General features: G+C 42.8%; 1 protein-coding gene across 1 annotated transcript in view; it reads right to left on the reverse strand.

Moving 5' to 3' along the window:
- The window catches only part of FAM131B (family with sequence similarity 131 member B), a 49910-nt gene extending 38578 nt beyond the window's left edge, over positions 1–11332 (reverse strand). The window contains exon 1 of the mRNA XM_063294719.1: positions 11025–11332. Within this exon, the coding sequence (XP_063150789.1) occupies positions 11025–11052 (28 nt within the window). The 5' untranslated portion in view covers positions 11053–11332. The remainder of the gene's footprint in view (positions 1–11024) is intronic.
- Positions 11333–16970: the final 5638 nt, after the last annotated feature.

The raw sequence follows: 16970 nt of genomic DNA on the forward strand, positions 1-16970 counted from the left end.
GAGATTGAGTCCTAGTCCCACCTTAGGCACAAAGCCAGCTGGGTGACCTTGGGCCAGTCCCCCTCTCTCAGCCCTAGGAAAGAGGCAATGGCAAACCACTTCTGAAAATCTTGCTAAGAAAACTGCAGGGACTTGTCCAGGCAGACACACAATGTGCAAATGTGGGCCTTTGACTGACTTGAAGCCCACCCACCCCAATAGTACAAATGGGTATATTCAGTAATAAATCGAGTTCATGCCTTGGTGTATCATCCAAACAATTTCTAAGGTTTAAAGGTAGCTCATTTCCACTAACCATAGTTAAGAAAAGCTTTAGTTTCACTAGACTGGGATAATATAACAGAATGTGGTTCACCTAAAATAGAAACAAAAGCTTTCAATCTCTCTCTTTCTCTCTCCCTCATATATATATATATATATATATATATATATATAAAAAATTATTATTAAAGAAGTTTTTCCACAGAATAAAAACAGTACAAATTTTAAGTTAAAGATAAGAGAAATAGAGAAAAGTAATAGAAAAGTGAAAAAGAAATAAAGAAAAAGAGATAGAAAAGAAGGAAAAAGAAAAAAAAGAGTAATAAAGAAGTAGCTTCTGATCTTCACAGTGGTTATAAGTATATTTACATTTTACCCCCTCTCTCTAAGGTTAAATCAACATTCCCTTCTTTCCATAATCTACCCGTTCTAATCACCAAATCCATAAATCATCAGTTCATTTTTTTTCTTTTTTCAACTAAAAGCTCATAAGGTGTTTCCAGTCACTAAGTCCTTGGTTGCCTATTAATGATCGCTGGGTTTTAAATGAGTTTGTTTCTTGTCTATACGTTTTGTTTTACTGTATACCTACCAGGGTCACAAAGTCTGAGTTAGGCAGCCATGTAAATTCAGTATATACACACAGTACTTACATACATACATAAATATTGCTAGTTCATAATGAAGCTTTAGGATCTGATTTCATTGTAGAACTCATTTCACAATTTCAGGGCAAAGAGCAAGTTTCCATTGCTGTAACTCCATCTGTAACTCAGTCCATAGAAAATATTATTTTCGTTGTCCATCTCAAAGGGACCATGATTAAGGAAGCCTTTGGTCCAGCAGACTCAGGATGACTAAGAGATGAAACTCTTAAGGAATGGTCTAATGCAGCTAAAGCACAGCAGGAACACTGTAAGCACTAATGTTGCTTGACAAATGCTGATCATCATATCAAAACCAATTCAGGCACGTTGTCTTTGGGCAGTTAGTATCACATGAGAGAATAGTCAAGATTTCCTCTGTCCCCTAGCCTTGTCTTCTTCCCCAGAGTGGGCAGGGCTGAAACAGGAAGCCTGCTCTGTATGGGCTCTCTGCGTGATTTGTACATCTGCAGATCAGGGTTTAAAATAACATGGGGAGCTGCTATGTGTAGAGCAGTATCCCAAGTTTAGACTTGTCCCTGCACATGGGAGAAGATGGGAAAGTGCAGAGTCCACCCCATTTTCCCCTCTCTTAATAGACGGTGTGCAATGTGATGTATTTGATTCTTTGTTACACTAAGCCTTGTTAGCCCTTCAAGGCACTCCAGACAAGAAGCACAAACTGAGTATTAACACTACCTTTATTGTAAGGTTATATTAACAGTATCTTGCAAGACTGAAAGTATTTCTCCCCTCCTTTACTTTTACTCTCCAGAGAACTAGGGAGGGTCCCTTCTGAAATGCTGACCACGACCCCTTTGTTTCTGTGAGCTGAGATATCTTTCTGCACGATGGTTGTCTAGTCTGCGGCTCTTCTTCCTATCTCCCAAGGTCATTCCCACATACCATTACAACCACAGTTTGCACAAACTTAAATCTGTAGGTAGAATTGAGCCTGCATGTTCACTATCCTTCTCTGTGAATGGGAAAGAAGATAGTGTGTCATATTTAACATGACAGTGGTCTGTACAATGTTTGGCCACCAAGCTAAATAAGCTTCATGAGTCAGGTGGAATAACATACCAAGGGTTCAGTGTCCCCCTGCAAAGCCCTATCTGAATACGTTTACATTTTTCTCAGTAGGAGGATATTAATTTCCATCTCTCCAACTCTATCCTTTCTTGCTTAAAAATATGAGAACCTTGTTTATTATTATTACATATATGCAACTTAATGCTATGCAACTTAATTTTATTTATCTGTACAATTTATAGGCCACCCGACTCCCAACAACTCTGGGCTGCTTAGAATTAAAAAGTACAATTTTTTTTACAAAAGACAGAAATCAGAAGTGATACCAAAAACACCAAAACAGATACACCAAAAAACCCCTGCACACACAAAAACCCAAACAATACACCCCTCCCCACTCAAAAAACATCCATCAGGTCTACAAGCTTCCTTCTGCCCTAAAGTCCTTAACAGCTTCCTAAATGTCATCTGGGCGGGATCCATCCAGATATAATTCTATCTATCTATCCATCTATCTATCCATCTATCTATCTATCAATCATATTTGTAATGACAGCCAAATTATTTGAAAATAATTATGAAGTCATATCTGATTTAAATATATTCTTACTTGGAAGAACTAAATAAATTAAACTGAACATGTTCTTTTCTTCAAATAATTTCCCCTCCCATTCATGTTTACATATAAAGGAAAACACTGTTAAGCAAGAAAAATATTTTACCAAATTTTGGGGGGGAATAAAAATGAAGAGTTAAAAGAGAACTGCACACTCAGACAACCTAAGTGAGTTTTAAAACAGGCTCAAATGGCTATGCAGGTGGAACTTTGCAAGAACAGACAACCATACAGTACAGTATTCCAAAGATCCAGTTCTACCAACCACTGACTAAATTTTGTTCGCTGTGTTGGATGGGAAAGAGTTGGGGGAAAACAGAGAAGGATTTCAGGGCATAAGCTTAGTACTCTCGTAATTCTATGAAGGAGGCGGCAGTTCTTAAAAATAAAAAATTCAGGGCAGCCCATCAACCTCATGTCTTCTCAGTTCATACCCACTGCCTCCTAACTGCCGAAATTCAGCAGCATGTGTGATACCATGTGGGTGGAAGTACCTTCTGTTAGGGTAGCAGGATCTTTGGATCTGAAACTAAAAGATAAAAGTTGAAAAGTGGCTATTTCTTGAAAGGTTAGAAAGCAAAGGAAAAAGCTACAGTGTGTGCGCATGTGTATGTGTGCATCACTTAAAACAGAGAATTGAATACGAGTCACAAATACAAAGAAGAAGAGAGGTTTATTACAGAACATGTAAAGAGAATTGGCAGCTTTTATGGTCTTAGAAAAGGGAGATTTTATCCAATTCACCGCCATGAATGGAGGCAGGTGTTGATTTTGTCAACCAGCAAAGCTGATTTTTATACTCTACAAAAAAGCATCTGATTTCTGGAAAATGCTGTTTTCTTGTGACTTTTAATATTAATACCATAATACACAGTATGCTTTCTCTAAAACTGTGTTACTGATAAAGATGGAAGTTTCTCTCATGCATGTGTTAATGGCTCCTGGATTGACACATGAAGCACAGAGCTGAACAACATGAAATGGCTCAGAAAAGCTCAGGAACTCCAATACGTTACACATGTTTACTCAGTTCAGTGGGACTGATTCCCAAGTGTGCAAAGGTCTGCAGCCTTGGCTGAATTAGTAGCATAACAAAATGCTGCTGCACCATGGCAGTGCCTGAAATCTGTTGCTCTTTAATGTCAAGTGTCTGCATCATTTCTAAAACAAACCTTGATCATTTTAACATAAACCTTCTTTTTATAGATTATGATTTTATTTTATCTCAGTGATACGCTTCTCCTTGTGCATTATGTTGCTTTTAATATGTATATTATGTCTTATTTTAAAACCTGTAACAAAAATAAATCTGATGATAGCTGTAAAAAACTACTGTATAGAATGGATCTTGCCTCTAAGCCAGTGTTTCTCAACCTTGGTATTTTAAGATGTGTAGACTTCAACTCCCAGAATTCCCTAGCTCTCTGAGAGGTACTTCTGGGTTGAAGTCCACACGTCTTAAAGTGGCCATGGTTGAGAAACATTCCTCTAAGAAAATATGCATAAGTTGCACCAGATCAGCTAAAACATCTTCTCACTCCCCTATGAATTGGCAGTCCTTGCAATGTGCTTTCATCCTCAAATTTCACAGCCTGAGCTTCCCAACGGATAAACTCTAGACACTCTGATAATAAAAATGACAAACCAAGAGCAAACTATAATTCATAGCATTCTAACAAAGACGCATTCACTTTGTTCCCAGGTCTTTAAACCCTGACTTGATAGGCATTTTAGAAATACATCACTGAGCAGATTTAATTCTTCCCCCAAAGAGCAGACAAAAATTAACAATAGTCCTCTAAGAGAATGGCATGGAGTAAATGTACTTGGTGCTCCAGACAGATTCTGGAATATGAATTTGGGGAAAGAAACTGGGAGAAAAATGATGTAGATGTGCTTGGGCCTATAAACTGCAACCAGTTCAGGAGCACCACCCTCTAAGCAAGTGTTTTTCAACCTTGGCAACCTTAATACAGTATGTGGCAACATATTAACTTCAACTCCCAGAATTCTCCAGCCAGCCTGACTTCTGGGAGTTGAAGACCATACACCTTAAAGTTGCCAAGTTTGAAAAACTACCTAAACTGTGTCACTATAGTAATTTTCAAACCATAGCGGTAGAGGCTAAATTGGAGCTAATAGCTGAGCGTTTAATTTGGGATTGCTTTACTATTGCTACTACATCATCACCTATAATTTGCCTATGCCATCTCCTGCCTTTTAGATGTGACTAAAACTCGCATCATGCCTGCCAACATGGCTAGTGCACAGCATCAGATTGCACAATACACAAACAGCAGATTTCACCTTAGAAGTGCATAAACAAAATTCTTACAATACTTTCTTCCTCAGACATCTAGTCCCAGTTTGCCTTAAAATGTCTACATGGGTAACAAGGATCTTAGACAATTAAGTGTGTGTGTTACTGGGTTGCTGTTTGTTATTTTAGGAGAATGTGTGGGTGATATTCATATGCAAGAGATAGAAGTAGGGTATATTTTGGAAAATAAATTAGATTAATAGATCATATATTGGGTAATGGGATCTTGTGGGATATTTTGAAAATGCTATAAGGAAATGATCTGGGCTCTCCACAGCAGGGTAGAAAGTAATTTGGGTTGGAAACAAGCAAAATATTTTCAGAAAGTTGAAGTTAGTGTGGCCAGTGCAATTAAAAACACAACACCAACTTAGAGTCTCACACACATGGTCTTCCTCGAGATTCCTGACCTTCCTAACCTTGCACAGCTCTCCAGTGCAAGAAATACAGGTAGTCTTTGTTTAGTGACTGCCTCATTTAGTGACCATTCAAAGTCACAACAGTGATGAAAAAGTAACTTTGCGACCAATCTTTGCATTTATGACCTTCACAGGTCTGTAAAGCAAAGGAAAGCTGAAGTAAGATCATAAGCACAGTTGCAGTTTTGCTTAATGACTGACCTGAGGATCCCAATTGTGGCCGCTAAACAAGAACTACCTGTAGAGCCTGCAGAGGGCTTTTTACTGAACACTTTATTCACTTCAGTAGAATGTTGTCATTCTGCATCCATTAGGAACTGTTGCTAATGGGAATTTATGTTTTTATTAAACATCCACTCTGCATGGCACTCTGTTTAGCTTTTTTCTATTCCTATGAGCCCTGCCACTTCCATGTGGAGTGTGATGGTATCTAAATATAATAAACAAACAAATAAATAACAGAGCCATCATTGCTTTTTATCACTAATTCTGTTGTTCTGCTTGCATCTCTGGTTCAAGCAGGTTGCATTTTATTTCCCATACACGTGTTACTGTTTTCAGTTTGACACATTTAAAAAAAAGATTTTTTTTTCTGATTGTTTGTGCAAGACACTGTTAGAAATGGACGACATAATTCTGAGCATTTAAAAAAACAGTCAAACCAGTTTTCTCATAACAATCTGGAACATGTAAACAACACACTATAGAAGAGAATATTTGTAGCTCAGGGTTGAACTGTGGAGTCCTTGATGCTCTCTGAGCTTGATCGTTTGCTTGCAGATGTTTCGTTGCCAGACTAGGCAACACCTTCAGTGCTAGAAGGGAGTAGGGTTTGCGCACTACAAACAATCAAGCAGTAAATAACAGCCTAATCAAGGATCCGCCAAGGAGAGAACAACACCCGCATCAACACTGTCAGGGCAAGCTACTGGATATAAACAGGGAGTAAACCTCACTCCCTTCTAGCACTGAAGATATTGCCTAGTTGGGCAATGAAACATACGCAAGCTAACAACCAAATACCAAGGACTCCACAAACAATACTTAGTCTAACTTTTGGTGTACCCAGATATGAGAGGATACTACTGGCAAGAAAAACACCTGGGTAGCATCATGCTCCTTAATATATTTTGGTACAAATTCAGAGGCAGAATTCAGTGAAAGCATCAGTTCCAAAGAGATTGCGCTTTTGCAGTTCAGTGGTCCTGTAGACGTTTGTAAATGTACTTTGCAAAACATTATTTACAAAAAGCTGCTGGTGATCACCTATAAAGTCCTATATGGCATAGGGCCTGGGTATTTCAGGGCCATCTGTCTCTAATTATATGTTATCTTACAAGGTCCAACAGGATTGGCAGGCTCTGGGTTGCATCAATTGAACAGTGACATCTGATGGGACCCAGGAGGCATGCCTTCTCTGTCATCGCACCTTCCCCATAGAACAGCGCCCCCAGATTTGGTTAGCCCCAACCCTTTTCACCTTTAAGAAGGCCCTGGATCTTCCTCCAGGCCCTAGGCCAGGATGATACATAAGCCCATTGAAAATACATGAGGTTTGTGTTTTCATGACTGTGACTTATTTAGTTATTAACCGATGATCTTATACTGTGATGTTTTTAACACTTGCTAGCCTACCACAGTCACGGCAAGTGGGAAGGCAAAATTTGAACAAATACTTCTTGCAACACTTGTTCAAAAGAGAGTAAACTAAGGATCATATTCCAGAGGAATAGCTGTACTAAAGTCAGATGATGGATCTGAGTACCAGTCTGTAAACCGGTCTGTAAATAGGTCTGATTGCCTATTATTTAAACATAGTCAAAAACAGTTAAGTATTCCAAGAATGTTGCCAGTCAGGTGATGGTGTACTTTTATTATTTTGTTAAAGAGTTTTGATTGATAGAAGAAAGAATTAGAGCAATAGTCAGGGGCAAACATACAGGAAAGTTTTGTCAACAAGTAATATAACTGCAGGGAGCTTCCAACAGAAGTAGGATGTTAAGTGTAGATTGCCAAATGTATAAAGAATTGTAGGGGAAGAGACTATATACCTCAACCTGAATTGCTTGGAATATAAATGTAAAAGGTTTTACAAAAGTTTCATAAAAATGAGTATTTCAATATATCAATATTAAATCTTTATGATTAACTTCTTTGTTATTTTCATATTTTCATATTAATTAATATTCTTAATTTTCATAATATTTTTAAAGAAGAGTCTATTATTGACCAACTGTTTTTGAGGATTTGAGAGAGAAGGGTTTTCCAGAGTGGTTAATACTGACCCCCAAGGGTTGATGGGACTATCCAAGGGGTTGATATTATTATTAGTATTGGTAGTACTATTAGTTAAAGTAGTATTTATTAAATTATTTTCATATAATAAACGTTTGGGGGTCAGTGAACAATCTGAAATGTCATGAAGGGGTCAATGAGCTGAAGAGTTTGGGGACCCCTGTGATAAATCACCTGAGCAGATCTTTCCTGAGCTGCCAAATGTCAGATTATCTCCAACTAAATGGCATTTTATTTTAATGGCTGTTCTCACCAAAGTTAGCTTTGGAGTGAAATGCTGCAAAGCATGCTTAAGGTTTCCCTGTTTTTTGTCATTTTCCTAGTGCAGGTCTTTCCTTTCCCACATCCATAAGGTATTAGACCTCTGTAGCAGGTACAGTAAAAAAATTGTTCTGCAATCCTATACACTCTTATATGGAAGTAAGTCTCACTGAATTCTATGTACCCTACCGTACTTTTAAATAGAAAGTGTAGGATTCTATTGTAAACATCTCTCTCCAGAATGTATTGCCCTATCCTTGTGAATATTATAATAGGAAAAGTTAATTATTTATTGTTATTTATTTTACTGGGCTTATAAGCCACTCCAACTGAAGCCAACACTGAGCAGTGTATATCCCAACCTTAATACATTTTACAATAAAATAGCAAGTCATAAATCTCTCTTTCTATCAAGCTGAGAATCTAATCCATTCAACAGTGTTATACAGCTTGTATTCTATTCTACTGTATATCTATTCAACAGCTTCTATTGCTGTATATTATATTGAAGATGTTGCCTAGCCTGGCAATGAAACATCTGCAAGAAAACAACAAGGCTCAGAGAGCACGAAGGACTCCACAGAAAGAATTTGCTAATAGATCCCAGTATGTTTTACTGAAATCAGTAAGGATCTCTATGACACTTCAAACAAATGTATGGCTGAATCAGTTTTCATCCAAGACTACATTTCATCAGATGCATCAACAACCAGTGAAGAGCACCACTGCATGCTAATACTGTAGGTAATGCTAATACTAATGTAATGTAATGCTAATACTGTAAGTAAGATGCCAAAAGTGCAATAATCTTTCTTAATATCTGGTGGCGCACCTTAAAATTTTTATTCAAATCGCATATATCTCTAAAGAGCAACTCTTTATAATTTTGGCTGTTTTACATAGGTTTAATACTTCAAAATCTTATTTCTTAGAGTGGCACCCATGCCTTAATCAACCAGGAAACTCCACATGACTTGTATCAGAGAACTTCTATGTGCAATCACTGTTTTGCTCCTAGTCTCCCAAAATCTCTCTCGGAGTCTGAGCCAGCACAACTAAGATTTTCAAACATTAGTATACAACGGCAGAATACATGCAGAAAGATGCAGAACACTGAGACAGATACAACTGGGAAAAAAGACCATCATTAAACCCAAATCAAGGGTGCAACTCATATTTCACTGAATTCAAAAGCACAACTCTCACTAATTTCAATGTCTTTGAATTGAACCTTCAGTATGTGTCAATAGTCTGTTTACAACATGCAGTAGTGCAACACTAGACTCGATAAGAGCAGTTTGTTAATAGCTTCCAACAGATTGTTTTAAACCATATTTATTACCCCCCCCAACTTCTTAAAATTGAGAAAAGCAGTCACAGGGCAGAAATGGAAAGTTGCTTAAGCCTTTTCCTTCAAGCATCCTATCTACTCTCTTACCCAATATTAAACAATGTGGCCTCAAACTATTTTCTTCTGCAGGGAGAGCATAACCAAATGTGGGGATGGGGGGGGCTTTCAATTCTATACCCAACTCTCTTGTGTCACGTCCAGTTTAGCACATACGGCATGGCCTCCTCAGCGTCTAGATAGATTCCTATATACAATTTCCCTTAATCACAGTTCCCATTCTGACTACTGCTGTACCTTCTAAAAAGTCAGTGCTTGAGGGGCAGGGGAAGAGAAAAATATGAGGTGGCAGTGGAGAAAAACTGTTTGGTAGTCGGGACAAAGCAGATACAAATTCAAATTCAGCCAGGCCATAAAGTTCAACATTCACTGGGAAATAATGCAAGATTGCTGAATCTTGCAGTATGATCCTGATCCTATTTACTGTGAGCTGACAATGTTCAGTGGGATTACTTCTTAATAAATGCAGTAGCAACTGCAGCCTCTGGGTTGCAAAGCTCAAGTGGGATACCCAGATACTTTGTAATGCACCATGAGCCCTAGAGATTTGCCAAGGAAGAGGTATAAAATAATAACATAGAAAAGTAATTTAGCTGACGAAGCTGACATAGCGCTGAAGGAGGAGGTAGTTTGCTCAAAATCTATCTGTGACAATGGCACAAAATGTCAAAATTACACCCCATTGCTGACTGATGACAGGGAGTACAATCTATCGGGAAAGTCTCCATAACAAATCTCACCAAATGGGATTATATAATTGATTGATTATACGGTGATTATTGCTTGAGAAACTCCTGGCCGATCAAGATCAACCTGACTATGGCTGCCTTTAAGGGTACCTCAAACCTACCCACTCTGATATAGTATTTCCTGCACAGGTACGGTTGCCTATGGATGCTGAAAGAAGCATTTCATTTTGCAATTCTCTGCAGAGAGAAACTCTGGACCACAAACTGGACTGGGACAGGGATGGACTGGTCCCAGTAGGCTTTAAAGGGAAAGAGGAGCAAAGAAGCAAAAGATCTGGCACGGCCTTCTGTGGTGGGAGGGATCCAGTGGCTGTTCTCTGCTGAGGCGTGGGCAGCGAGTACAACGGAGGGAGGGAGGGAGGGAGGGATGTGCAGCTATCACTGCAGAGAGAGAGATTCTGATAACACTAACTGTGATGAGGAAGAGAGAAGATTAATAACTCCCTCAAGCCCCTGCGGCCTTGCCTTTGATCTTCGGGTCTACATAGGTGTAAAGTGCAGGACCATCCATCTCTTTCTTCCACCCCCCCCACCCCCCACACACCAGTAAGGACATTCCTGGGAGGAGGCTATCAGGTGGAGGCATATCCACACACCTTCTTTGCCAACCATCCCACAAAAAAAGCGCATTCTGGGCTTCCGGGAGAGCCTCTTGCTGCCAATCACTCAGCTAACAGATTCCCTCCAGGATGCAGAGAAGGCAGAGCGGGGGTGGGGGAGTGGGGGGTAAAGGCACATCCAGTGGCGCTGCCAGGAAGGGGCACGTAGCCCAGATCCGGGAGCAGGCTACCCCTTTCCGCGGTCCTGGCGCAGAGCTCGCTCTCTGCCCCTTCCAGCAGGCGCCGACAATCGAGACGGGGGCGCGCTCCGCCTGGACCGCCACCCGTCTTTGGCGCTTCTCCGCATCAGGCCATGCCCTGCCCAGCTTCCAGGACCGAAAGGGCGGCCAGATGTACGCCTGCCTCCCCCGAAAGGGAACTGCGGCAGCCTCCATCTCGTCCCCTCCACGCCCTCCTTACCTACTGTCCTGGAGCCGATACAGCCCATCCTTCCGGCCAGCGGGGCTCCTCCGGGAGGAGGGAACGGCGGCGAGTAGGGAAGGAGCAGTCGCCGCAGCAGCCTGCGCACCGAAGCAGAAGGCGGGAGCGCGGCCGCGCTGGGGAGCGGAGTTCCCGTCACGGCGAGTCCCCAAGGCGGCCCTCCCGGGGCCGGAGGGAGCTCCTCATCCCTACGCTCAGGTGCGGGCGAGCGCTCCGAGCCAGGGCTGCGGCGGGCAGCGCGCGACGCCTCGAGGGAGGGACGCGAGACCCTTCGCCGCCGGTGCCGCCAGACCTGCCGCTGCCGTCTCCCGGAGCCCGGCTCGGCAAAGGATGCTCCCGGGGCTCACAAGGGAGCGGGGTGGGCGGGGGAGGAGGCGAAGGAGCGCTGAGATTGGGTAAACAGCTCGGGAGCCTTGCGCGGCGCTGCCATTGGCTGAGTCGGAGCCGCGGCGGGAGGAAGGAGGCAACGAGGAGCCCCCGCGCTGCCGCTTCTGCTGCGTGTGATGCTCGAAGCAGCAGCCAACCAGCCAGACACTCCGACACCCGCCCATCCGCCCGGCATGCGGAGGTGGCGGCGGCGGCTGGGGGAGTGGCGCTGCAAAGCGGAGAACTTGCATTCACGCGCGGAGGCGGCTCCGAGCAGGGTTCCCCTGCTGAAGGGGTCATTTTGAGGCACCCCCTGGGGAAAGAAAGGGTGTGGAGGAGGAACCAGCGAGCTAAATCAAGGAGTCCAACCAGGGATTCGCGGGACGAAATGTTGGGTTCAAAAGGAGCCCCGTTCAGTTTCCCCGGGTGAGCATGCAGAGGATGGCAGCCGGGAGAGGGAGGCGCAAACTGCCATTCTGTGCAGCCTTACCTGGGATTAAGCCCTCTTGAACCCAATGGGACTCGCGCCGTAAGCAGAGCAACCGCGCTGTAAGGCTCCGCACTGTGCTGCGCGCTCTGCTTTAGAGTAAGACAGCCCGGTGCCCGAAGCAGCCGGCAGACGAGGCGCTCCGATAGCCGTCTCGTGCTCCTCCCCGCCCCGGTCCCCAAAGGCTCCGGGTGCGCAGAGCCTCCCAGCGTTTGCCAGTGGGAATTGCAGCAGCGCCTCGGAGCACGCGCCACAACCGCATTGCCTTGCGCTGCACTGCACCGCTTTCTGCGGGCGCGTTGGGGGCTCCGCCAGACAGAGGCGAGACCCTTGCGGAGACGCGGCGGTAGGGGAAGGGGCGTAGAGCCGAAGCGAGAGAGAGAGGGGCATTCAGGTAAATTCGGGCGAAGAAACCAGGGAAGGAGACGAGACGGAAAGGGAGAACAACAGAGCTGAGCGGGTTGGCGTCGGATGCCTGCAGTTGAACGGAGGCCCCCAGGTCCCTCCGCGCAGAAATATCTGCAGCCGGTTGCTTGGGGCGGGCTTGTCAGACTCGCGATCCCGTCTGCTGAAGTAGACTGTAATTCACAAAAGCTTGCGTGATCATAAATAAAAGTGGTTAAAGGAGCTACAAAACTCTGCAAAAGACTAAGACAGCTAATTCTTCCCAAGCAAGTGTGTGGTGGCAGAAGCTTTCATGGCTAGAACTGCCCAATGGCTTGTCCCTGCTACTAATAGTGCTCTAAGGCTCAGCACTGTACTATACCAAAAAGAGAGAACTGTGCAATTTCTCCCCTCCAAAGCAGGGAAGGATATAAAAACTATGTAATGGTTTTCCATGATTAAAGCTCAACAAACAAAGAACAGCACCAGGATTAAAACACGCCCGCCCGCACACACAGCCCAGAATAGCAAAAGCAAGACCACAGAATCCAAACACCTGTTCAGACAGAAATGTTTTCATTTGGGGTTGAACATAGACAGGAAGATGGGCTGACATCTTGGGCCACAAACGTCCTGTGTGAAATATATCAGACAACATTATTGCCACCAGCTGTAGCTGAAGGTGATGGCACGGCCAAGAGAAAATGGTCTGGTTGGGTCAGATATGCCTATTGTGGATCTGCTTGCCTGCCAAGGCCAGCCTGGAATGGAGCGACATCTCCAGCTTAACTCCTGAAAGGGAGGAACCACGGCGCTTACCTCTTGGCTAGTGCTGAGTGGGTCCAGCCTGTTGCCCTTTTAGCTCCCCTTGGTCTAAATACAGCATACAGCCTGAAAGTGTGATCTGCTATAGGGATGGAGGTATAACAGGTTACAAGAAATGAAAGCTTGGGAGAGAGAAAATTGTTTTGTTTCTAGTTACCATGTTATTAATGCAAGGTCATCTTAAAAAGATTTTGTGTTTTGCAGAGTGCGTGTGTGTTGGGTGTGTGTGTGTTACAGATGTCTAGCCTGTTATTCATGAAAGATGCTTGAAATGTGGTGGCTGGAGTGCTGTGGCACGGAGAAGCTAGGCTACTTATGTCAGAAGTACTGGAGCTTTTGAAACTGGTAGTTTACTCTTAATCTCTCCATGAAGAAGTTCAGGAGTTGCTGCATGCAGCATTTTTCAAACATGGGAACACACGACAAAATCTGCACCTTTTCCTCCCCCGCCTCCATGGCTGTGTACAAGCATGCAGCACACTTCCATGTATCTCTATATGAAAAAGGTGTCTGAAATAAGCTGTAAGTAACAATACAGCTGAAACTTCTTAATGCTGAAAGAAGAGATCGTTTCAGACTGTCAATTTACAAATCTCAAATAATTATTTTAAATCTGCCTATATAGAGTGGACCTCTTCCTGTCTAAAGATGCTTAAACTTGCAAAGCAGGTAAGCCATAGGATTCAAGAAATATTTTGGGGCTATGACACTTCTTTGTTTATTCTCTTCTTTCTTCAAATAATTATTTATTTATTTGTTTATTTGATTTGATTTATTAAATTTTTATCACCACCCATCTCCCCCCAAAGGAGGGACTCTAGGCGGTTAGGGTTTATGTATCCGCTCAAGATAGCAAAAGGGGGCCGAATTTTTCCCTTTCTTCTTCTCACCTTGTGTACTTTGTCAAATAGTGCCTTTCCTTCCTGGCTAGCTCCTCTGGTTCCAGAGTTGGGCCACTGGGGGAGAAAAAAAGTTTGGGTGATACACAGTAGGGCAGTGTTCCTCAACCTTGGCAACTTTAAGCTGTGTGAACTTCAACTCCCAGAATTCCCTAGCCAGGATGTGCTGGCTGGGGAATTCTGGGAGTTGAAGTCCACACAGCTTAAAGTTGCCAAGGTTGAGGAACACTGCAGTAGGGAGATAAGCAAATGAGGATTGGGGAATCAAGCTTTCTGAACTAAGTGACTTTTTTGATATTAAAATCAGACTCACACCTGTTCCTTGTGCTTTATTTGAATAAGAGAGGCATGTACAAAACAAACATATTTGCCACGTTTATCTTCATTAAAGCTGCAAACGCACTGTGAGCAAAAAGGAAAGGAAGAATTACTCTTGTGAGTCATTTTGCCCTTGCTTAACTGGAGCAAAGATGGTTCTCCAAAAATATTCAGCCATGTTAGTCTGTCATTTTGAGAACAACAAACTTCTAGCATCTTAAAGACGGACAGATGTATGATTGCATAAGCTTTCAGGTGTGTTTCTCTCTCCTCTCAGAAAGCATGGTCCATAATAACTGTGTTAATCTTTAAGCTGTTATTAGATGTTGCTTATGCTCCAAATTCTCAGCCACTCAGTCCGATCCTGGCAACAAGCTGCTGCTGCTGCTTTAACCATTCATTTGTGTCCGACTCTTGTCGACTTTACGAACGACAGCTCTCCATGCGGCCCTATCAAGCAGGGCTTCTTTCAACTGCTGGATGCCCATCTTGGTATCTGTTTTGATGGTACTGAGCCAGCGTATTCTTGGCCTGCCCCTTCTTGTTCCGCTAACAATCCCTAGCATCACCAACTTCTCTAGTGAGTTTGCGCGTACAACATGGCCAAAGTAAGTCAGCCGTAGTCTTGCAATTTTGGCTTCTAATGGTGCCTCTGGTTTTATACGGTCCAGCACTTCTCTGTTGGTTACTCTGGCTGTCCATGGTAAACGTAACAATCTACGCCAGCACAATTCAAATGCATCGATTCTTCTTCAGTTTCAGTATCAAATACATTCAGTGTCTAAGGTTAAAGGAAGAGATGCTGAGCTTTCATAAGCCAGATTCGACCATCAAGCATATTTCTTTAACAGGCACCAGATGCTTCCATATTAGTAAATGAGGGCTGGTGCTTATTAGTCATTGCACACACAAGTTGAAGTGCTGGGAAGCAAGAAGATGGAGACAAGCTGAATGTCAGAACAGATAGAAATGGCATGTTAAGGAACTAGGAATTTTAAGTGCTGTCTTGATGCTTCTGGATGTTCAGCGTGTACATTTGAACATTAACTGCCAGGGTTGGATGATAGGCAGTTGTGCTAAAATTTGTCCCCTTCAAAAGTTTTTTTTAACCCCATTCTCAGGCTTTAGAATTTCTTTCAAATTTCTTTTGCTGATTACTTGAGCTGGCTAGGGAATTTTGGGAGGTGAAGTCCATACATATTAAAGTTGCATGGTTGAGAAACACTGTTTTAGAGGTTGAAGGTGCTGCAGATATTTTCTGTTATGCATCCCTCCTTTGCATTAATTCTTGGCTCCCCATTTATTTAATTGAAAAAGCCTCTGGGAGGACGTTCCTCAAGATGTCATCTCCTGGGATGTGACTGATATCTGGGAAGATGTGTGTGTGTGTTAATGCAGTCTTGTCCATAAGAAGCATTCCTTCAGCTTGCTGACCAAGGAGGAGGAGGTATGCTGTTTGGGAATGCTTCTGGATCAGTTTCTCGATGTCCCGGCATGAGGCAATGGCCAATTCATTAATTTTGGCTGCTAGAATAATTGCAGGCTAATCCCTAGAACAAGTCACAATTACACCTGCAGTGAAAACCAGCAAGGGACTGTTTTGTTGTCATTTCTTCTCCAAACTGAGAGACATAGAAAGTGGAATTTCTCCCCAAAATTGGGACATGTCAGCCCTTTGAGGGAGGCCATGTCAGGAAACAGACTCCACAAGTCTAGCTGGAACTCTGTTTTAGTGTTGAAGGCTATAGTAACAGAATCTTGAAAGTCTGATTAAGTTTTCACCTCCCTCCCTCTTACATTCTAATGAATTAGGGAGGAGTGAGTCTTACCCCTTTTCCATGCTTTCTTTGTTTCCTGGTCTTAAAACATGCATGTGTTGTTTCACTTGCTCCCTTGCTTTTCTAGGGTCATCTCCTTGGCTCTTTATAGCTGTAGATGTATATCCTTCCTGAAGAGAATATTAATCCTTGCACTACCCTCAGCTCTGGGCACCAAAGCTGGTTTATTTTATTTATTTTATATCCCGCCTTTATTATTTTTATAGATAAGTCAAGGCAGCGAACATACCAAATATTCCTTCCTCCTCCTATTTTCCCCACAACAACCCTGTGAGGTGGGTTGGGCTGAGAGAGAGTGACTGGCCCAAGGTCACCCAGCCAGCTTTCCCGCCTAAGGTGGGACTAGAACTCACAGTCTCCTGGTTTCTAGCCCGTTGCCTTCACCACTAGACCAAACTGGTCCATGCTTATTTTAAACATGGTTGAGGACACCATGTTGAGGACACCATGTTTAAAATAAAGTCTCCTCAAATGGATTTGGAATTCTGGTTAAGTACATTGCGTATAAAATGTAAAGAACCTCTCAGATCAAGTTTGGTTCCATGTGACTACTTGATTTTATTGGTAATAAGACACACTTGGGTTGTATTTATTATCTTCAAGGATGGTTCCTCAGTTTAGCCTATGGCCATGGGATTTCCTGGTGGGTTCTTGTCCCAGCATTAAACAAGTCCATTCTTGTTTAACTTTGGAGGCAATAAGCCAGGACAACTAGGTACTGTTGCCTGCTGTGGTTTGTTGTTTATAGCCTCTGTTGTAGCCACAGTTGAGCCATGGCTCTAACAAGAGACTCAGTATCATATATATT

Source organism: Candoia aspera, chromosome 2 (assembly GCF_035149785.1).
Source record: "Candoia aspera isolate rCanAsp1 chromosome 2, rCanAsp1.hap2, whole genome shotgun sequence".
NCBI classification, from domain to species: Eukaryota; Metazoa; Chordata; class Lepidosauria; order Squamata; family Boidae; genus Candoia; species Candoia aspera.